This window comes from Phocoena phocoena, chromosome 9 (assembly GCF_963924675.1).
Source record: "Phocoena phocoena chromosome 9, mPhoPho1.1, whole genome shotgun sequence".
Lineage (NCBI taxonomy): Eukaryota > Metazoa > Chordata > Mammalia > Artiodactyla > Phocoenidae > Phocoena > Phocoena phocoena.
Window position 1 is genome coordinate 101,252,705 of NC_089227.1, and position 23,867 is coordinate 101,276,571.

The 23,867-nt window shown below is 48.8% G+C and overlaps 2 protein-coding genes across 2 annotated transcripts in view; one reads left to right on the forward strand and one right to left on the reverse strand.

The window, feature by feature from the left end:
- Positions 1-1,258, reverse strand: part of KMT2C (lysine methyltransferase 2C) — a 291,349-nt gene extending 290,091 nt beyond the window's left edge. The window contains exon 1 of the mRNA XM_065883694.1: positions 1,098-1,258. Within this exon, the coding sequence (XP_065739766.1) occupies positions 1,098-1,258 (161 nt within the window). The remainder of the gene's footprint in view (positions 1-1,097) is intronic.
- Positions 1,259-10,514: 9,256 nt separating this feature from the next.
- On the forward strand, positions 10,515-12,104 carry CCT8L2 (chaperonin containing TCP1 subunit 8 like 2). Its single transcript, XM_065883629.1, is given in 5 exon segments — positions 10,515-10,647; positions 10,650-11,015; positions 11,018-11,070; positions 11,072-11,187; positions 11,189-12,104. Coding segments are annotated over 5 exon segments (1,584 nt in total).
- The last annotated feature ends 11,763 nt before the right edge of the window (positions 12,105-23,867 follow it).

Genomic DNA, 23,867 nt, shown 5'->3' on the forward strand with positions numbered 1-23,867 from the left:
CGGTGCACCCTTCCACTACCACCAGGTCCCTGAGACGCCCATATAACGAAATGAGTAAGCAATACACGCCCTCCCACAACTCCGAAAGACGGCCACAGACCTTCCACAGCAGCAGCCTCAAGAGCCACGAGCGCTCAGCGACTCACCGGCACTGAAACGAGCTTCTGGATCCACAGGCAAAGTTGTCCTATAACCATTTTGTAAAAAGACATTTCTAACCAGCGAATGGCCGGAGGCGCACAGCCCTAGTGCCTGCTCAAAAACACACGAGAGCGACTCCTGCCCCAGTAACAGCCACGAGTGGCTACTCCGATGGAAGTTCGGCCACATTTACATCCGTCTGGACCCGAACGAACGTGCTCCTCGCGATCGGCCTGCGGCGGCAGCGACGTTTCCAAAACTTGCTGCACTCCGTCCCCTACGCGGAGCGACCGCACAGACTAGTGCTCTCGGCGCTGGGCAGTGCGGGGCCCGGCTGGGGGAGGGGAGGGGAAGCGGTCGGAGGACTTCCTAATATATCATTAAAGCACGAAAGCAGAGGTTTGGGAGCGAGAAAAGTTAAAGGAGCGACCGGCTGACAAAGAAAAGCAGCTCCGGCTGCGTCCGTTTCCTGCTCCCCCGCCCAACCGGGCCGGGGGACCACCTGGCCGCGGCGTTTTGACAGCTCGGCGAGCGTCCCGGAGCCGAGCGCCTGGGAGCCAAGGGGAGCCAGTCCGGCGACTACCCAGCTGTGCTCCGGGCTCGTCTGCTAAACGACCCGGCGAGGCCCAGGGGCATCGACGAGAAATTTCCCCAAAAAAGAAAAGCCCCGGAACACACGGCGCCGGGGCCAAACTAAAAAGTAAAGTGTGGCGGCGGCGCGAGCCGTCAGACCCGGGCCGGCGGAGGGAAGTGCGGGCGGCCGCGGGAGGCCGGGCGCCGGCGCGGGGCGCGGGGCGGGCGCCCCGGGCCCGAGCCGCGCGGCCCGCGCGGGCCCCACCCCCACCCCGCGGGGGCGGCCGGGGGCGCGCGGGGGCGGCGGGGCCGGGCGCGCCGGTGACAGCTCCGGGCCGGCGCCGCGGCTGGCTCCCGGCCTGGCTCCCTCACACTCAACTTACTTCTTTCTGGCTCTCTGGAAAGGGGAAGCGCCATCTTTGCGAGGCCGGCCCCGAGGTCTTTTGTCTGCGGCTGCGGGGCTCGGGGCCGGGGCTCCGGGCTCCTCGGGGGGGGGTGGCGGCGGCTGCGGCTGCTCCGCGCTCTTGTCCTCCTCCGACGACATCCTAGTCACCAGGAAAGACACATGGATCCCGGTCCTCCTCCTGGGGGGCTCCTCCCGCCGCCGCCGCCGCCGCCGCCGCGGCCGCCGCCGCCGCTGCTGCTCGGGTTCCTCCTCCCCGGCTCAGCCTCTCGCATTTCCCGCAGCCCCGGGAGCAGCAGCAGGTACCGGGAGAGGCGGCAACATGGAGCGAGCAGGACACGCACTCACACACATACGCGCGAGCGCGCGCACCTCGGCGCGCAGGGGCCGGGCGGGGGGCGGCGGGCGGGGCGCGGCGGGCAGGCGGGCGGGAGGGAGGGGCCGGACCGGGGCGGGGAGGTGCGGGCGGGGCGGGCGGGCGGCCCTCGGGCGGTGCGGGTGTGGGTGCGGGCGCGGGTGCTGGGCGGGTGCGGGGCGGGCGGCGCCGGGCTGGGCGGGGCTACTGAGGGGGCACGAAGGGCGCCGGCCCCGGGGGTCTCCGCCCGCGCCCCTCCCCCAGGCCGCCCGCGGCGGGGAGGAGAAAGGGGCCGCGGCGCGGGGAGCGGCGGGCCGGCGGGCGGGGGTCGCGCCCCCCGCCGGCTGCCCCTCCCCCGCGCGGGCCGCGTCAGGCCGGGCGGCGGCGGCAGCGAAGTTTTGACAGCTGCTCCAGTTGTTGTGGGTTCCGGGCTGTGCGAGCGCCGGCCCCTCAGCGCCCGCTCCAGCCCTCCGGGCAGGGGAGGAGGAAGTTTTGCGGGTGTGCGTGTACCACACACAGACACACACACTCGACCGTGGCCGTCGCGCGAGGGCCGCGCCGGGTCTCCCAGAGCGCCCCCGCACCACAGACCTCTCAAACTCGCCGCCGTCTCGCCCACACACGGCCGCCGCGACGCCCCCGCCCCCTCCCCCACTCCGCCGGCCCCACCGCCCCCCGCTCGCAGCCGCTGCCACTCACGGGGCTCGCTCCGCGCATGCGCCGCCCGCGGACGCGCCGCCGCCGCTGACCTCACCGCCCCTCCCCCGCCCCCGCTCCCTCCTCTTCTGACGCGGCGGCCGGGCCGCGCCGCGACTCCAACTCCGGCTCCGGCTGGGTCTCCGGCTCCGGCTCGGGAGAGCGCCAAGCTGCGGATGAGCGAATCCGGGATCGGGGTCCGGGGAGTGCGCGAGGGAGAGCGAGGACGAGGCGGGCCGCGTCCGCGCTCCGCAGGCGCTCGGCCTCCGCGGACTCTCGGGCGGGTGTAGAGCTCGTCCCGCCCCGGCGCGCGGCGGGCCCGGGTTTCCCCCGCGCCCCGCGCCTCCACTCCCACCCCCATCCCCGGCAGGGCGCGGGGACCGGCCCGGAGGGGCTTCGCCGGGCGCACGCTCAGCGTTCGTTTGTTGTAATGCACGTTGGTGGAGGAAAAGAAATGGAGTGCAACTTCGCTCTACTCCAGTTCCAGGGATACTTTCGTTATTACGGCGTCGTTTTAAAAATGATCCGGAAAGGGTTTATAAAGCTGTCAGACAAAAAGAACGATGGCATTTTGAGGGATAAAGTGCTGAGAGACATAATGAACCAGTAAAACCCCGACAACTTGGTTTTAACGTTGGGTGTGTTGTGACGAAGAGACAAAAATGGAAGGACTTGTAAGCCGCCTCTTACACTAGTTAAAAACGGTGAAGGAAAACTGGGGCTGCTAGGGTCCGAAATCTGACATGTGCGCTTAGGAAGGAAGGAAGGAGAGTTACAGGTGGGGAGTTCTGGGTTTCTTATTCTAACAGGGACCAACACTTGGACAATGTACTCTTCTCTGATTTCCTTCCCATTCACTAGGGGAGTGAAAAACATAGATTTGAATTGGGAAAAACTATTACGACCTATCAACCATTTGCAAAAGGATTGGGGTAAACTATCATCTTACAGGCTTAGACTCTAGGCCGGACACCCCGAGCACTTTCTGATTATGATTTCTTTCCATCTTCACAACAGTTCTAGTGTAAGGTAAGAATAAAACGCGGTTTTTCCTGCTGTGTTGTTTGCCTTCCCTTCCCAATAGCCAGAATATAAACTCTGAACCGTATATTTGTGTGTATTTGGGCAAACATGCACAGTTTCCAGAGCCTCTTCTGACTGAAGCATAGGGCCAAAGTGAGGACCGCAATAAGACAGTCATTTGAATCCCTTCAAGGTTTAGTTCCCGCTGGCTTTTTCAAGCTTACTAAATTTGAGATTGGGGAGAAGCTAGGCTGGTAAATGAAAACTATAAATTAAAAAAAAGTCTGACTATTATTATACATAGAAATACAACATATGCATGTCTAATTTATGAAGTCATAAATTTATGAAGATACATTTATGAAGTGATATAAAGTTTATTACCCTTTTTCATTTTCTGTACATTACACTAAATAAAGTATACTTTCAAAAATGGGATTATCGATCCAAATGTTTATCTGTGTTCAGTACTGAAATTAGAAGAGTCATTTCCAACTGTGTGTTTCATATGCACAAAATTCCACATCAGGACAATTTACTTCAGTATACTCGTCAGCACTTGGGAGAATTTAAGGACCAGAATGTGCAAACTGCAAGTCACTCCTGCTGGAGACGTTCTTAAAGGAAACAACTAGGGACTGGGAACAGAAAAGTGGGTAGAATAAATGGAAGGGTAGAAATAGAAGTTTGTGCAGTGTTACTTCTGGAAAGATAAAAGATGATGAAGGTAAACCCAGCCTTAAATCTCCATTCCTTTGGCTACTGTGAGCAGACGAGTAGTTGGGAGCTGTTTTAAAAGGACGGATAGGAGGCTTAGCGTGAAGTTATTGTGGGCAGAGCAAACAAAATATAACCCAGGATGCAGAGGAAGTATTCAAGGAATACTTATTCAACTTAAAGAAAGATCTTTCAAAGGTTTTTCCATCTCTGTCATCCAAATTACAAAGCTCTGAGACCACAGTGGCAAAAAAACCAGGAGGCAGATAGCTGAGGTAGGTTCCTCAAAATTATAAAACCAGAAAGACAACGAGCATCTGGAAGGACCAAGTGCAAAATAATAATAATAATAATAATAATGTCTACCTTCTAATAAGTACACGTTAAATAGGCACTTTAAAAATATGGTAGACGTGCACCAAAGTGTTAACAGCAATCATCTCTAAAGGGTTGGATTACAAGGGACTTTCACTTTCTATACTACATTTTTCTATAATACATCAATCTTTCAGAGCACATGTAGTATAATCATAAACATGTATTAAATGTTTAAAATGTGAGTGGGAGTAAGGGTTGTTATCCTCAAAAAAGAAAAAGCAACATCTCATGACACTGTAAGCAAGGGAGATTCTCAGTGTCTAGCATGCAAATGACAATGCATAAAAATTCGTGGTACAGTAGACATTCTTCCTAATTGAAGGCCTAGAAAATGTCATTGATGTCTTTCTTGAGAGAGCAGTCTTTATCACTTTGTTTTAGTGAACATGAAAGTATTTATAAGGCTTTCCCAGAGATTCACTACTAAATGGTATCCCTCTCCTTGTTTTCCCATAGTCTTAAATTCCTCAGGGTTTTTTAGGAACCAAACTTTTACAGTTGTGTGACAAGACCGCTCAAAACGTAAATGCTAGATCTTATAAGATTTGTGTTCATATTTTTACTGTTAAAATTGCACTTTAAAAAGTTGCAGTCATAGGCTATCATTTTTTGTCCTTTATTTTTCAGTCAAAAAAATGTTTTTAGGGCTTCCCTGGTGGCGCAGTGGTTGAGAGTCGGCCTGCCGATGCAGGGGACACGGCTTCGTGCCCCGGTCCGGGAAGATCCCACATGCCGCGGAGCGGCTGGGCCCGTGAGCCATGGCCGCTGAGCCTGCGCGTCCGGAGCCTGTGCTCCGCAACGGGAGAGGCCACAACAGTGAGAGGCCGGCGTACTGCAAAAAAAAAAAAAAAAAAAAATGTTTTTAAAAGAATTTCAACCACTTAAAATTAGTTCATATTTAGTCCATAGTGCATTTTTAGCTTTATAAATTCATATTGCTTTACATAAGTTATTTCAGTAATGCATACCATGTACCTGTGTGATAGAAAAAGGAAGAGTCTGAGAAGGAAATAAAACAATCACCTTCAAAAATAATTTGTGTATAAGAGTATGCGGCATATGTAAATGTTCTACAGCACGTTTTATAGAGACATGAATCTTGCCCTCCAAGGGTCTATACTTTAAACCTGGCACTACTGAACAAGATAAACACAAAAAAGGCAATCAAGCAACTGAAAAATAAACATGGAAAAACATACAGGGACTTCCCTGGTGGCGTAGTGGTTGGGAGTCTGCCTGTCAATGCAGGGGACACAGGTTCAACCCCTGGTCCGGGAAGATCCCACATGCCGCAGAGCAACTGGGCCTGTGCGCCACAACTACTGAGCTTGCACTCTAGAGCCCGCGAGCCACAACTACTGAACCCACACACGCCTAGAGCCCATGCTCCGCAACAAGAGAAGCCACCGCAGTGAGAAGCTCACGCACCACAACGAAGAGCAGCCCCGCTCGCTGCAAGTAGAGAAAGCCCGTGCGCAGCAACAAAGACCCAATGCAGCCAAAAAAAAAAAAAAATTAAGAAAAACATACAAATAGATTAAATATTTACATCTACTGTGTAGAAGACCACAGTTTTTTAAAAAATGCATCTGGGAGTTTGGGGGGAAGGGCAGGGGTGGGAGAAGGCAGCAGACAGCCCTAGAAAAATGGTACAGATGAATCGGTTTGCAGGGCAGAAATAGAGACACAGATGTAGAGAACAAACATATGGACACCAAGGGGGAAAAGTGGCAGGGGGGGTGGTGTGGGATGAATTGGGAGATTGGGATTGCCATGTATACACGAATATGTATAAAATAGATACCTAATAAGAACCTGCTGTATAAAATAAAATAAAATAAAATAAAATTTAAATAATAAACAAAAAAAATTTTAATGCATCTGGGAGTTTGGGGGTAAGGGCAAGGGTGGGATAAGGCAGCAGACAGCCCCCCTCTTCAGACACACACACACACACACACACACACACACACACACACACACACTTCATTAGGTTCCTTCCTTCATTAATATACAAAGACTACTGTATTGGGTTCCTATAGCTGCTGCAAAAAGCTACTCCAAACAGGCAGCTTAAAACAACAGAAATGTATTCTTTTACAGTCCTGGTGGCTAATAGTCCAAAATCAAGGTATCGGCAGGGCTGGCCCCTCGTGGTGGGCTCTGGGAGAGAATCTGTCCCAGGCCTCGCTCAGCTTCAGGTGGTCGCCCGTGTTCCTGGGCATTTCTGCGCTTGCAGGTGCATCCCTCCAGCCTGCCCCCACCATTACATGGCCACCTTCCCTGTGTGTCTATTCCTCACACACGATGTTCTCCCGGGGTGTGTGTGTGTGTGTGTGTGTGTGTGTGTGTGTGTGTGTGTGTCTTCCCTTCTTGTAAGGACACCAGCCATATTGGATTAATGGTCCACCCTACTCCAGTATGACTCATCTTAATTAATCACATCCACAACAATCCTATTTCCAAATAAGGTCACACTCTGAGGTTCCAGGAAGAGTATGAATATTGGGGGGCACTATTCAACCCAATACAACCACCAAACCGTCTATATCGATGCCTACCCACCTTAGCAGATCAAAATTATGTTGTTAGAAACTTTTATATGCATTAAATGCATGCAAACTCTTCCTGGGACATGCACACACACACACAAATTATTTACATTTATTTTACATCTAATCAATTTATCCAAAGAATAAATAAAATCAATGTGAATTTAACAATGATAGTGTCCACAAAGTAAAAAAGTAAAATTGAGATTTAGTAGCTCCTTGGTTAGTTTGATCTTTGTAGAGGTACCTCTACAAAATTTCAGTCCAAACTTTACCGTTGGGGGACTTCCCCAGCAGTCCAGTGGTTAAGACTCCACACTTCCACTGCAGGGGGCAAGTGTTTGATCCCTGGTTGGGGAACTAAGATACATGCCTTGCACAACACGACCAAAACAAAAACCAAAACAAAATTTACTGTTTGGGGTGTTATGAACTGACTGCCTTTAAGGGTGCAAGGCAATAACTGGATCCTCACCTTCCCCTGTGCTGTGTAGTCACACAGGTAAGGATTTCACAACAGAAAATTATCTACTTTTACAATGGAAATGGAACTTACAGTCCCATGCATCACCCTTCAGGCTGAATTCTAAATTGGCATGGCTCACTAGGTCCTGGAGAGTCCCTGCTACCCTCCAGCCAAAGTTCTCCTCTCCTTTCCACCACACCATGAGCTCCAGCCTTCAGGAGGTGAGCCACAAACCTCACGAGGCTGTCCCAACCCCTCCCACCCCGCCAGCCCTTTTCGCCTGGCCAATTCCCACTTCTTGTTTTTATTTCCCCTTCAGCTCTCTTTAGACTTCACCTCACCCTGACCACCGTTCTTCCCATGATGAAGGTTGTGTGTCCCCCTGGATGCTTCTACAACACCTGTGCTTTCCCCATCACAGCTCTCATGCCCTGTAATGAACTGCCCACTTAACTGTCTGTATCCCAGCCTAAGCCCACTGGAGACACTAGCTGTCTGCCTTATTCACCTTCTATCCCTATTACTCAGCAGTGGCTCAACAGAGATGTGGAATAAGTGAAATAAATGGGAAAATGTACGTTACTTTCAAGAAAAAGAGCTAAGATGATCCCTTACAGGAGTCTACTTGAAAAAAGAAACTGTAGCTTTATAGACAAGGTATACATGAATACTTTGCTACGTTTTGTGTTGTTATATTTTACTTTTCTATAAGGGAACAGGCAAGTCCTTTTTGCCCCCTACAACCAACGTTTGTTATGTGACACTCCTCTCAGTGTTACATGGAGGATCAAGCCTTTTCTAATGGAGTCTCTAAAATCAAAAGAGGTCAAGGACTTCCCTGGTGGCGCAGTGGTTGAGAGTCCGCCTGCCGATGCAGGGAACACGGGTTCGTGCCCCTGGTCCGGGAAGATCCCACATGCCGCAGAGCGGCTGGGCCCGTGAGCCATGGCCACTGAGCCTGCGCATCCGGAGCCTGTGCTCTGCAACGGGAGAGGCCACAACAGTGAGAGGCCCGCGTACCGCAAAAAAAAAAAAAAAAAGAGAGATCAAAATAGTTGTCCACGGGGACTTCCCTGGCGGTCCAGTGGTTAGGACTGTGCGCTTCCACTGCAGGGGGCACAGGTTCGATGCCTGGTCGGTGAACTAAGATCCTGCATGCCACAAGGTTCAGCCAAAAAAAAAAAAAAAAGTTGTCCACGGTCTTCAGACAACATAATACCTCCTCAGAAACATTTGTCAGCCAAGGTAACATTAAGGGGAAAATTATTACAGACAAGCATATACAATATTATCATATAACTCACATATGTAAAACTGTGTAAATCCACAAGCTATGTATGCATATGTGTGTAAAGCAATAATATTCATCAAAATATAAACAATGACTGTCTCTGGGCTGGGATTCCAAATGACATTTACTTTCTTTGTATTTTTTTCTTTTAAGTTGTATAATGAATATCATTTTTACAAAAGCAATCAAGTTGTTTTGCAAAGAAAAAGTTTTTTCTCCAAATTTATTTTATTTTTTTAATACATTTATTTATTTATGGCTGCGTTGGGTCTTCGTTGCTGCGCACAGGCTTTCTCTAGCTGTGGCGAGCAGGAGCTACTCTTCGTTGCGGTGTGCGGGCCTCTCATTGCGGTGGCTTCTCTTGTTGCGGAGCACGGGCTCTAGGCACACGGGCTTCAGTAGTTGTGGCGCACAGGCTTAGTAGTTGTGGCGCACAGGCTTAGCTGCTCCGCAGCATGTGGGATCTTCCTGGACCAGGGCTCGAACCCATGTCCCCTGCATTGGCAGGTGGATTCTTAACCACTGCACCACCAGGGAAGCCCAAATTTATCTCCTTTTTAGCCTTAATTGTATTTAACTTTCACTGTGACATTCTTTTCCTTTTCTTTCTCACTATCTTCTTGTCTGTGGAAATATTAAAACAATGATGGAACTCATGCCCCCTGCAGTGGGAGTGTGGAGTCTTAACCCCTGGACCACCAGGCAAGTGGAGACCAGGGATCAGGGAAGTCCCTCCCCTAATCTTAATATTTTCATCACTTCCTGCTGGTGCTCTGCCCAACACCTAAGGAAGTTGTACTCACTTGGTACCAATCTCTTTCCCTCACCGGTCTCATGTTCCTGCCATCTTTGTGACCACTGAAACAGAGTAGATGCTAAATATTTGTTAAACTAAAAAAGAAGTAATCGTTACTCCGGTAGGTGCCATATGAGGACAGGAGGGAGCAAGAGAAGGAAGGAAGGAAGGAGGGAGGGAGGGAGGATGGAAGGAGGGAGGATGGAAGGAGGGAGCTCAAATTCTAAGGGCTGAGGGTGAGGGCGGGAGGGCCCCAGTCCCACTCACTCTGGTTTGCTGCCTTCCTGGTCACTTTCACTCCTCTGTGTCCATGTCTATTACTCTGTCTGCAGGCGGTCAGCCTCTTTCCCTCCCTTGTCTTGACCCGCCTTTGCCAGCTCAGTGTCATCACTGTCATTGGGAAGCGTTGTCCCACACTGTGCAGCCTCACACATCTGCAACCGGAAAGACAAACAGACCAGCAGACACCTTAAGGAACCTGATGAGCAGCACAAACGGATAAGGTGGCCAAAGAGGCCGAGGCATACAGGTAACCAAACGTGGCTAGGATTACAGAGCACTGCATGAGAAAGTAAACAACACAATTTCCCTCTCAAAACACAAAAAAGACCCAGAGACCAACCAACCAAACAACGGGAGCCACAGCTCCACCAGGAATTTGAAGTGGGTGGGTTTTCACCTGGTTTCCTCTTCCGTCTCTGAAGTTTAAATGAAACTCTGGGGCCCCGGGTACGCGTGTCCCCCCTCTGGGGGACAACCGGGCCTGACTTCCGCCTGCCCCAGGGCCTCCCAACTCATGGTCCATCCTTCTGTGACCTCATTCCCTGCCCTGGTTCCATGTGCCACTTGTGACTTAATCAAGATCAGATCCGTTTCGGCTACCAAGCCCCAGAGGCCCCAAGGGCCCCGTTCCTTTTCAGACCAGTCTGGGGGTGCTTTTAGGGCTCAGCCTCAGCAGACCATCCTTGCGCCCGGGCCCAGAGCGCCGGCTTCTCCAGGCACCCGTTGATGGGTATTTGGCTGCTTTTCCCACTGACCGCTCGAGGGGCTTCAGAGATCTCCTCCCGGGGCGCCTCGCTGCTGTTCTAGCGCCTGACTGCGGCCGGGTGGGCCCCCGCGGGCGATGGACGGCAGAGCCCCTTCGGCGCCTGAGCTGCCCGAACGGCTGGTGACTGCGGCGGCCGAGGAGAAGCACCCGCTGAGCAGCTTGGCCACGGCGCACACCTTGGCCAGAGTCCTGCGGCCCTGCTACGGCCCCCAGGCGTGGCAGAGCTCCTGGTCACCGCCAAACGACAAACCGTGGTCACAGGGTACGGCTCGGCCATCCTCCGGGTGCTGGAGCTGGAGCACCCCGCCGCCCGGCTGCTGCGGTTGGCGGTGCAGAGCGGCGACGGCGTGGCCTTCGTGGTGCCCCCGGCCCAGGCCCTGCTGGCGCAGGCCGAGCGCCTGCTGCGGGAGGCCTAGGCCGCGGCGGCCGCCGACACACTGACCCTGCTGCCGTCCCTGGCCATCCGGGCGCTGGGGCCTCTGGAGGACCCGTTCGAGGCCCTGCACTCGGTGACGAACACGCACAGGATGTGGCTGGCTGACTGCTTGACCAAGATGGTGGCTCATGCGTGCTGGGCCACCGGGAGCCAACAAGCGGCTTCCAGCCGGAGCGCGTGCGCGTGTGCGCGCTGCCCCGGGGCGCGGCTGGAGGACTCGTGCCTGCTCCCGGGCCTGGACCCGCCCGGCAAGCCCTGCGGCCAGGTGGCCATGGTGATGAGCGGCACCAGGTGGCTCTGATGGCCTGCGCCTTCAGCCCGCCGGCCCCATTGCCCCGGCCACGGCTCGTCTCTCTAGTCCTGACGACCTGACCGCGTTCAGGAAGGGCAGCGAGAGGCTGATAGAAAAGCAGGTGGCCCAACTGGCAGCCGCGGCTATTAACGTGGTGGTGGTTTGGGGGAAAATTGACGAGGAGACCCTAACGCATGCTGACAGGTGCGGCCTCATGGTGATTCAGGTGAAGTCCCGGCGGGAGATGGTGTACCTGAGCGAGGTGTTTGGCACACCTGTGATGCCTTATCTGCTTCCTCCACTGGCGCCAAGGAAGTGTCAGAGGGTGTACGGGCAGGAGCTGGGGGAAGGTTTGGCTGTGGTAATTGAGTGGGAAACTCCAGGCCTCACCGTGGTGCTCAGGGAGGCCACCGCTGAGGGGCTACGGGGTGCAGAGTAGGCTGCCTACCAGGGCATTGATGACTGTTTCCAGTTATGCCAGGATCCCAGACTGCTTCCAGGAGCTGGGGCCACAGAGATGGCTCTGGCAAAAATGCTCTCAGAGAAAGGAACCAAACTGGAAGGGCCCAGTGGTCCCACCTTCCTGGCATTTGCCCAGGCCCTGCAGTCTCTTCCTGAAACCCTGGCAGAGAAGGCAGGCTTAGCCGTCTCAGACGTGATGGCAGAAATGAACGGAGCTCACCTAGCTGGGAACTTCCTGATAGGAGTGGAGGTCGAAGGGATAATAAATGCGGCCCAGGAAGAGGTGTGGGACACCCTAATAGCCAAAGCCCAAGGACTTCGAGCCGTGGCTGACGTGGTACTACCGCTCCTGACTGGCCATGACATTGTAGTAGCCAAGAAAAGTCCCACACCTCACCAGGACCTGAAACCTGAACCTAAGAAGGCAAAGGATCGCCCATACCCCGTGAAAAAAAGGAGTCCTTGGAACAAATAAGTGGCAACATCCTCAACAAAATGGGGTTGCCAAAGAGGGCATCGCCACCCCAAAAATGAATGTTGCCTTGTATTGCCTCCACGTTTGCTGCTATTTGAGTCCATTTCTTTAGATAAAAACAACATCACCGTTAAAGTCCTTTCCATTGATTTACTTCCTTTCAGATTCTTGGCTTTTTTCATTACCTGTTTCTCTCCATCAGATTCTGTTCTTTCCTCCAGGATTCAATTCTATTAAAGATTTTTAAATTGAGTACCTGAATTTTGGGGATGCAAGAAAGGGTAGGTATCTCTTCCCAACTGTTTGAGTATTCCTGCATGAATTCTAAATTTCTAGAATTTCTGTCTAAATGTCACTTTAGCAATCTGAGAACCTCAGTTTCAGCTTAAAGGAGTGGCCGCTCATTCCTGTTGTGATTATTTGGAAAAAGAAGGGAATGTTATTTTAAGGCAAAAAATCAATATAAAGGAGGAAAAGGAGCTGGCAGGCAGAAATATATTTTTTAAAAAGCACCCTTGGCATATACAACAAAAGATAAGAACACACACCTTAGAACCGCACTACAGTTCCAGTGTAGGTGAGGAGCGCTGGGGAGCACCTAGCACCAGGTTATCCTGGCCAGGCTGTGATTATGCCCAGATACTCCTGGGCAGTAAAGAGAAGTTGAGCAGAGCTGGGAACATGTTACCCAAAACCTTTCCCACTTAACCATCCAAGTTACTCTGCCTCTGGGAAAAGAGCTGAACATAGGGACAGAACTAAGGTGATGGGAAGCTGCAGTCTCTTAGAATCAAAACAAAGAAGCTTAAGCATTTGGAGAGAGAACCAGACTCAAGAAACAATTGTCTTATAGCAGGCATATTAGCTGCAACAACGCAAAACAAATTTGCAAAGATTCTTTGAAACCCAGAAGTGAAATCCTGAGAAGTTGTTAGGATGGCAGATGAAAATGTATAGAACTATACTCGTTATTACTAACTTATAGTAACAAGTTATATCTATACAACATCCTTGACGTGTCTTTCCTTGTTGTGTCTTCATCGTTATATTTTAGCGAATATAACTAAGTGCTGTCATATTTCTCCCCTGCCCTCAGGTTCCGCATTGTTCTCATAGAGTCTCAAATTCCACAGTGATGATGATAGAGATAGGTAACTTTTTAAAGCAGTTCAAATGCACTTTGTCTTCATTTTATTTAATCATCAAAACAAACTTATGAGAAAGAAGCTTGTTATCCCTCAGTTGCAGGAGACACAAATGAGCTTCAGAGAAATTAATTGCCCAAATGTACACAGTAAATAGAAGAGGAAAACCCATTCTCTTATTCATTACTTTATTGCCCCAAATTCCTCTGTTGTGATGTTTTCAGAGATATAACCCCTATGATTATGAAGAAAGTATGTCTCAAACTGTAAATTGGAAATTTACAATTAGTGTTTTTTTGTTTTTTGTTTTTGACCGCACCGCACAGCATGCAGAATCTTAGCTCCCTGACCAGGGATCGAACCCGTGCCCCCCGAATTGGGAGCATGGAGTCTTAACCACTGGACGGCCAGGGAAATCCCTACAATTAGTGTTTTTTAAATTAGACAAAAAGGCATGTTCACTTTGCAAGATAAAATAAGTAAATAAAGACAGCTCTTACAGAGAACATTTTATAGATCCAAGACATATGAAGGCCAAACATGTAACTTAGTATCTTTTAAGTGCCCTAACTTTGATATACGAGTGATTCTTTTGATAACGAGAGAAATCATACTGTAACATTACCATCTCCTTTTCCCCTAGACAGACAGATACACACACACACACACACACATATGTATATATACACACAAGTTAAAATTAGCAAGGACAGCCTTACAAGGGATGAAGAAACACATTGCAGATACAAATTTAACTGGCTTATGCTGAGGGCTTTAAAGGTAAAAACATCTAACCCCAATTTGAAACCCAAAGACCCAGAGAATTCAGGCATCTCATGGGGAAGCTGGCAAGATCCTAGAGCTTGTGCTAAGGAGGCCCCTGAATCACCCTGGTTCCCATCTGTCCATGACTAGCTGGCCAGCTCTTCAATGCTGTAAACTGCAAAGTATCCTTCAGATAAATCTGCTTCCCCTTCTTGTTATCTAAAGAGCTTTAGGACTTCCCCGGTGGTACGTTGATTGGTTAAGACTCCGTGCTTCCAGTGCAGGGTCAGGGAAGTTCTGCCATGCCATGCAGTGCGGCCAAAAAATAGAAAATAAAGAGCATTAGCTGCTCCAGAAGAGAAGGAAACGTCATACAATGGTTAAGCTGACTACCGTGGGCAGCTAGCAGACACAGCCTGGGGAAGAGGACCAGAAGGGAGAGCTCAGTATGAACTGAAAGTGTTTGGGTGTTGAGGTTCTTTTCGGCCTCAGTCGAGGGTCATCCCCACCCCTAAAGCCTGCCTTCTAAACTCTTGCTACTTAAAGTAACCCCTGAACCAGCGGCACCGGCATCATTTGGGAGCACGTTAGACGTGCAGAATCTCAGCCGCCCCCAGCCCCTCAACAAGCTACTTTGTCAGAATTTGCACTTTAACAAGATCCCCAGGTAACGGGGGTGCATGTTAAAGTTTGAGAAGCACTGATGTAGGCTACACTCCCAGTTAGCTCTATCTTGATTATGCCTCGAAATCAAGTATACTCTTGACATCATATTTAAGCATTCTAAGTGTCAAAATGTCTGAATCAGACATAAAGTTGTGTCTTTTCTCCTACTGACTATGGAGAAATTGACCAGAATTTGACCTCAATTTTACCAGGTCTGTCTGGATTCTGCTTCCAAGGTTCCAGCATCAAGCTCTCCTAGGATGCAGGGTCTCGAGTTCTCCAAGGGCCCAAGGACTTGGCTACATCTTTTTCTTCCAAGATGTGCTGTCTTCAGCTCCAGAAGCAGCTGAATTTCAAAAACAACAATTTCGAGAGCACATTCTCTATGAAACTTGAAGCCGGTGGACTTGTCTGTTCTTCTATCCCCAAACCTTCCAATTTAGTGACATTGTGTTGTGGGGTTCTGAGTTGACCCAGCAAGCAGAGAGCAAGGAAATAGGATCAGGAGAAAACCGGGACTGAAAACAAGAACTTCTGAGTCCTGGGGGGTGAAGAAGATGGTGGCTGGCCTGGGTGGGGAAGACTGTGGCTGAGTTGGGAGAACTACCCCATACTTCTGGGCACCTGTGAGCACAGACCCAAGACTGGGACCTACACAAATCCTGGAGTCCTGAAGGGACGAAAGTCATTGCTTCCAAACTGCAAAAAGATTGCAACAAGAAAGAGCTGTCAGTAGTCTGTTCCAATCCTTTGTCTATTTCTGGACCTTTTCCCAAGAGGCCTTTCTCAAGAGATCCCCTTACAGCAGGAGCTCTGCTTTCTAGGCCTACAAGTCTGAAATCCCTTTAGTGCAGAGGCCAAAGGATAGAGAAAGCTAAGACTCAAGAGAGAAAACAGAAGACTTCCAAACTGGGACATCTGAATGGGAGGAAAAGGGAAGATTGGGGCTCAGGGACTCAACCATTTCTTTTGCAAATGAACGAAACTAGTTTAAGAAGACTTGCTTGTACCCCTGTCAGCTGGACTGACGTAAATACACATGTTTGTAGCCCCAGGCCCCTCCCATTTCTGCCTGAACCTTTCTGGAATAGAGACCAACGCTGGATGATGCTTCACCATGATGTGAGGGGCGTGGCATTGTTAAGTATTTACTGAAGGGCTACTTCCCACTGATTTATTGAAAACTTCCCCTTGTACTCAGTTTCCTTGTTAAGGTAACTACCCCAGGGAACGTTGTCCCCAAAGTGCTAAAATGCTAAAACCTGCAGTAGACACAGAAACCCCAGAATCTCTGTGATTCCAGAAGTAGCTGAGTCAACTTTTCTCCCAAAATATCAACCTCCCCTCCCACCAAGCTAAAGATCCCCTTCCTAACTGGGGAGTGGGGGGAGAGGAAGATGGTTGGGGGAGAATGAGAAAGATGCCAGCAGGATCTGAGAGGGGCTCTGCTCACCTCCTCACGGGCTCTAAGGAGTGAGATGAGGAAAAAGGCAGAATCTCCAGGAAAGTTTGAGGGTCTGAAAACAAAGAGTCTCTGCTTCTGGTCTGCAACCTGGAGCCACCAAGCAGTGCCAACAGGATGGAGCAGAAATGACAGTACAGGAGGGGCAGGGAAGAAAGGGCTCTCCAGGGAGAGCAGGCAGGTCTCCCTGTGCCTTAGGAGGAGATTAAGAATTGACTTGGCTGGGGGACTTTCCTGGTGGTCCAATGGTTAAGAATCTGTCTTCCAATGCAGGGGATGCGGGTTCGATCCCTGGTCTGAGATCTAAGCCTGCGCGCCGCAACTACTGAGCCCCTGCGCCACAACTAGAGAGAAAGCCCGCGTGCCACAATGAAGAGCCCACGCACCACAACAAAAGACCCCACGTGCTGCAACTAAGAATAATGCAGCCAAGGGCTTCCCTGGTGGCGCAGTGGTTGAGAGTCCGCCTGCCGATGCAGGGGACGCGGGTTCGTGCCCCGGTCCGGGAAGATCCCACATGCCGCGGAGCGGCTGGGCCCGTGAGCCATGGCCGCTGGGCCTGCGCGTCCGGAGCCTGTGCTCCGCGGCGGGAGAGGCCACAGCATTGAGAGGCCCGCGTAACGCAAAAAAAAAAAAAAAAAAAAGAATAATGCAGCCAAAAGTAAAATAAATTTAAAAAAAAGAACTGACTTGGGTGATAGACAGATGAATGGATAAGAAAGATGTGGGATATATATATATATATATATATATATATATACACATATATAATGGAATATTACTCACCCATAAAAAAGAATAAAATAATGCCATTCATGGCCACATGGATGGACCTAGAGATTATCATACTAAGTGAAGTAAGCCGAAAAGAGAAAGACAAATACTGCATGATATTACTTATATGTGGAAACTAAAATATGATGCAAATGAACTTATCTATGAAACAGAAACAAACCCACAGACATACAGAACAGACCTGTGGTTGCTAAAGGGGAGGGGAGGTGGGGGAGGGATGGACTGGGAGTTTGGGATTAGCAGATGCAAACTATCATATATAGAATGGATAGACAACAAGGTCCTACTGTATAGCACAGGGAATTTATATTCAAGATCCTGTGGTAACCATAATGGAAAAGAATATGGAAAAGAGTGTATATATATGTGTAACTGAATCATTTTGCTGTACAGCAGAAATTAACACAACATTGTAAATCAACCATACTTCAATAAAATACATTTTTTAAAAAACTGACTTGATTTTAGTCTGGATTGATCAAGAAAAACCATGAAGGGACTAAATTTACCTGGAATTAACTAAATTAAATTCTACCATCAGGCAGAAAGGGAGCTGGAAAAAGAATTTTTAAGATCATTTAATTATAGAAATACATACGTCGAACACCTTGAGGTTTGGGACTTGAGAATTCAAACTTTCTACAAATGTAAAGACTGAATGAGGAAACTGGACACTCCAGCACATGTCACTAACAGAGCTTGCCATTGATTACTGCAGAGCTAAGTAAGAGAGAATAGAGGCTGGTTAGCAAAACAACGGCAATCTTTCTGTACTGCAGCACAGATTTGAGATGCAGTTTTATTCATTATACAGGTTAAAAACAAAATCATGGCTCTCTATAAGTTTTCTTCTAATTCACTGAATGCATCAGAAAGGAGAGGTGGATCCTGGTGAGTGTAGGCCAGATACGCCTCTCTAAACGTCACTGAATGCACAACGGAAAACATTTTCACATCCGGATCATTACACATTTTTAAAAACATCTTAACCCCTGTGTACTCTGCCTCCTTTGCCCACTGACTCCAGAACCTAGCACTGCAGAGGGCCTCAGTGTGGCTGCTTACCTCCCAGGAAGCACCCAAGCTCTGGACAAGCACCCCTGCTCCACCCCTACCCCCAGAAGCAATGAGATCTACCAGCCAGCCTCAGTCTTCCTTGCATAGATGCCAAATACTCTGTGCTTCACATTGTATTCCTACATTCATTTTGATCTAAAACCTCCTATTTCAATTTTATTAATGTAATTTGTTGACAAAAGGGGTAATAATCCATTGCAATATTGTTTCACGTGAAAAAGTTTCCAAAATGACTTGCAATTTTTTTTACTAGATTTTTTTTTATATTTACATATTTGGTTGCACGGGGTCTCAGTTGCGGCAGGAGGGCTCCTTAGTTGCAGGTCCAGGGCTCCTTAGTTGTGGCATGTGGGCTCCCTAGTTGCGGCACATGGGCCCCTTAGTTGTGGCATGTGAACTCTTAGTTGCGGCATGAATGTGGAATCTAGTTCCCTGACCAGCGATCGAACCTGGGCCCCTGCACTGGGAGCGTGGAGTCTTATCCACTGCGCCACCAGGGAAGTCCCTAGATTTTAATTTGAGAAAAATCTACACATGCCTTAATTCCTGAAACTAAATAGAAAACGTTTCAAAATACACCCAGATGTTACTGAAATTTAGTCTTTTTTTATTGAGATATAATTGACATATAATATTGTATTAGTTTTAGGTGTACAACATAATGATTTGACATATGTATATATTGTGAAATGATCACAATTAGTTAACATGTATCTCCACACAGTTACAAATTTTTTTTTCTTGTGATGAGAACTTTTAAGATCTACTCCCTCGGTAAACTTCAAATACACAATATTGTCAACTAGAGTCACCACGCTATACACTACATCCCAGGACTTATGTATCTGGTAACTGGAAGTTTGTACCTTTTGACCCCCTTCACCCATTTTGCCCACTCTCCACATGTACCCCCAATATCTCCACCTCTGGCAACTGATAATCTGTTCTCTGTATATTTGAGTTAGTTTTTGTTTGTCTTTTGTTGTTGTTCCACATATAAGTGGATCATATACTATTTGTCTTTCTCTGTCTGACTTATTCCACTTAGCGTAATGCCTTCAAGGTCCATCCACGTTGTTGCAAGTGGCAGGATTTCCTTCTATTTCATGGCTCAATAATATTCCACTGTGTATATATACCGCCTTTTCTTTAACCATCCATCCATTGATGGACTCTTAGGTTGTTTCCATGTCTTGGCTATTGTGAATAATGCTGCAATGAACATGGGGGTGTAGACCTGTTTTTGAGATAGTGATTAAGCTTTCTTCTGATAAATACCCACAAGTTGAATTGCTGGATCATAAGGCAGTTCTATTTTTAATTTTTTGAGGACCCTGCATACTGTTCTCCATAGTGGCTGCACCAATTTACATTCCGAACAACAGTGCAGAAGTGTTCCCTTTTCTCCACACCCTCAGAAACACTTACTTCTGTCTTTTTGATAATAGCCAGGTAACAGACAGGTGTGAGGTGATAGCCCATTAGCGTTTTGATTTCCATTTCTCTGATGATTAGTGATGCTGAGCACCTTTTCATGGACCTGTTGGCGTTTGTATATCTTTGAAAAAATGTCTCTTCCTCTCCCCACTTTTTTTTTTTTTTTTTTTTGCGGTACGCGGGCCTCTCACTGTTGCGGCCTCTCCGGTTGCGGAGCACAGGCTCCGGACGCGCAGGCTCAGTGGCCATGGCTCACGGGCCCAGCCGCTCCGCGGCACGTGGGATCTTCCCGGACCGGGGCACGAACCCGCGTCCCCTGCATCGGCAGGCGGACTCTCGACCACTGCGCCACCAGGGAAGCCCCCCCCCCCATTTTTAATTGGACTAATCGTTTGTTTGTTTTTGCTACTGAGTTGTACGAGCTCTTCACTGAAATTCAGTCTCTACTCGGATGTTCAGCATCACGCCACACAGGTCCACCCACAGATTGATATGCTAATGCCACAGTCAGAAATTCAGCTTTCCTATTTCTGTGTAAATTTTTATTTTGCCCTATGCTATCATAGGCACTAAGTAGTAGAGAATGAGAATATCATCAATGATTTGAAATATAGAAATAGTAATGCAATAAATTTTGTTGTTGTTTTTGGCTGTGCTGCGTGGCTTGCAGGATCTCAAGTTCCCTGAGCAGGGACTGAAGCCCGGCCACGGCAGTGAAAGCCCAGAATCCTAACCACTAGGCCACCAGGGAACTCCCAGTAATGCAATGTTTATTCAGAGAAAATATTCCTATGTGCCTTTTTGTTACATTTTTACTCCATTTTCTATTATATTACAAATTCATTAGGTATAATTGATTTTCTCCTCCCTCCCACATTTTATTTTCTGTGTTGTGTTTTCGCTGGCTTATTTCAAACCCCTAATTGTATATTTCTCATCCATTTCTTTATTTCTTTGCCCACGGGTTCTACTTTTCCATCAATTTCTATGGGCTCCCATTACAATGAGTAATTAATCTTCTTTGCCTTTTATTTCATCTCGGGTTTCTTGAAATGCCTGCTCAACCTTGTTCTTTTCCATCTTTTCCATCTTGGGTAAGTTTTCTTTTGTCTGTTTGTCTGTTTGTTTGTTTCCTGGGAGTTTCAGAAAGATAATTCCCTATTTTCTCCCCAAGATCTGGATTTCCTATTCATAAATTAAATTTCTCTTCTTTCATTTTTCTCCACTCTCTACTGATCTCTTCAGCTTTTTACTTTCATAAAGTTTTTCCTCTACTGAACTCTCCTAAACTCTTATGTTGAACTTATCCAAATAATCCAAATAACAGGTTTCTAGAAGTGCTGAGAGTTTAAAATTTCCTCTCATTCTGCACAGTAAACAGTGGAGAGTTCTAGAAGTAAATGTAGCTGTTTATATTTCAAGTAATAGTGGGGTACGGTTGGATTTATTATGGCAATTTGAACATTTATTAAGTGCTAACTCAGTGTTAAGAACTACCCTGATACCAGGATTTAACTTGGCCAACAGGCAAGGAATCTTGATCAGGCAAAGACAAGGGTCACATGCTTCCATTGCTGCAGCCACCTACACGTGACACTTGGTAGCTGATCAGTGTACTGAGTGAAGGAATGAATGAAGCTGTTTTGAAGCTTCAGGGGATGGTGTGGGACCCCAATCTCATCTCCTGTTGCAGCAGGGAGAGTAATTGACTGAGTGCCTCAGCGAGCGACCTTCCTTGGAATCCACCAGGATCCTCAGAAGGGAACTTGTGCTCCAGCACTCTGGCCCGTCTGGCCAAAGCCATCTCAGAGCAGCATTGCAAGCGGAGACCTGCCCACCCACTCTGCCTGCTCTGCCTCCCTTTCCCAGAGGTCAGATCTCCCTGTCTCTTCCAACTCTCTCCCTTTCTTCCCTCATAGATATTTCCTCCCATCAGTCTCCTGCATGACAGTCCTCTCTTGGCATCAATTTTGCAGAGGAGCTGAACTACAGAAATATAAGACTACCCTGAAATCTAGATTTGTCCTCCTAAGTGAGTGACCCTCCTCTCCTGAAAAGTCATTAAAGGAGAGAGAACTTCAATTTATAACCAACTACCTCACCCAACCTCCCACCCTTAGAGCCACGCCCTACACCAGTCCCCAAGGATATAACAGGGCCTTGCCTTACACCTTCCCCACCTCACCTAACAGCACACACACACACACACACACACACCCCGCTTCCTCTTTTGCAAGCGTTATTATTTATTTCTTTGAGCCAAGTAAGCTTATCCTTTGAATGTACTCTCCCTTTCTCCTCTTATTAAGGCATTGTTACTACATTAATGATGAAAATAAAATGCTTTGCATAAGAACAGCATTTTTGTTACCTTCCTGAGCCCTTTGTAGAAACATTACCTCATTTGATCCACATAATAACTGAGACGAGCCGGGACCAGTATTATCCGCCCTACTTCACAGACGAAGAAACCGAGACCCAGACTAATCTCTGGGGGTGTCAGTTTCCAAGTCTGCCCAGTGAAGACTTGAACCCTATGGCCTCTAAGTACTCCTCCACTTCTAAAATGGTACCACTCCCATAATTTGTCTGAAGTTACAAAGCTAGTGGTTAGCGCTGGATTAGGGATCTGAGATGAATGCCTTCGGGTGCCAGGCGAATTCCCCCACACCATCTTGTCTTTGCTGACCACAGCGATGGCTAACACTCATGAGCTGGCCCTGTGCTAATTCCTCACAGGGACACTGCTGAATACCTACTTGGCGCCCCGCCCGCTCAGTACCCCCTATCTAAAAGGATGTAGATTTCAGTTCCACACACACTTACCAGGAGCCGACCCCACCCTCATTCTAAGGATATGCTCTGGTTGGCTGGTAGGTTTAACCTGATCAAGGCTTTCCATTCTCCTGGCCAGAGTTACTGGTCTAGGGCTGGGCCCCGGCCCAGGCGGTCCAAGCTGGGTGAACTGGAGGATTCTGGCCTGGAACACATGACGGGAAGTGCACTCTCTCCTACTGAACATAAATTAGGAAAGCACTGGCTTTCTTGCACCAGCAGCCTCTTCGTGCCCCAGGGGGAAGCTGATAGTTTCGAGCAGCTGAAATCTATGAGATGTCTACATCTCTAAAACTATAAGCAAACAACAGAGGCAAAGACCAATGAAGTCACTGAGAACCAGGGAGTTACTAGATTGGGCCAGACTCACAGCACCTGTTTGGGGTGGTTAGGACTAGATTTCACCTTTCCAACTACTGACCTGGGGTTCTCTGCGCCTCAGAAAGTAGAGGATGCGCCCCTGTGCAGGGGTCCAGACAGAGGGCTCACTGCTGAATGGAACCCCAGCAGTATGTCTGAGGGGGGAAGGGGAAACTGGAAGGGGCTTCCTCCTATTCTGCTTTCCCGCCTAAGGTAGAACCCATGACAGGGCCCCAGCTGAGTGTGATGGCAACATGGAACGGAGACTCCTTAAGGAGAAGGCGCTGCCAGCCAAGTATGTGCCCACCTGGGGTCAGGGAGAGGGCAAGGCAGTGTCAACATGCTGTGGCAGCTGGAGAAGAGGTGGGCAAATGGGTAGCCTTGGGGCAACAGGCCTTGTTTCTCACTCTCCTTCTCAAAGAACAGCCAGATACAAAGCGCACAAAGAAACACAGAATAGTTACCAAGAGAATAGCTATTTTTCCAACTCACTTACCTGTAGGTGCGTCTATACAATCCTGGCGGAACCAGACGTGAAGGACAGTTTGGTAAGTTCACTTGATCACAGCTAATGTACCATTCATATTTATTCATCAAGGATGTACTGAGTGCCTACTTTGTGCCTTGGAGATACAGCTCTGAAAAGACACAGAAAAGGCACCTGTGTCCAGGAGCTCACTCTTAATGGTGGCGGGGAGGTGAAGAGGAACAGAACAGAACAAGTAAACAAGATGATTTCAGACTGTGTTCATGCTCTGAAGGAAATAACAGGGTGAAATGACAGTGAGTAACTGCTTAGGCTGGAGGGGTCCTACTTTAGATTCAGGGTCAGAAATGCCTCCTGGGGGGACATGGGCTAAGCCACGTGAAAAGTCTGAAGAACAGCTGATCCAGACAGGTCAGGAAACAGCAGCAAGTGCAAAGGCCCTGTGGCAAGAAGCACTTGGTGGTCATTGTGCAGTGACCAGAGGCTGGAAAGCCAGGATCCTCTAAGGCAGAACCTTGGAGGTCACTGCAGGAGCTTTGTGAAGACCCCCTGTGACAGGTGGGAATGTGGCTGGAAGCACCGGTCTGCCATTCTCCCGCGGATACTGAGGCATGATGAGTCTCCTGGTGGGCCTATGGAGTCTGACCTAGGTCTAAGTTTGTGATCGCCCTCTTTAATAACCTTGGGAAAGCTATTGGAGTTTCCCATTTGAATAATCAAGGATTTCTCCTGTT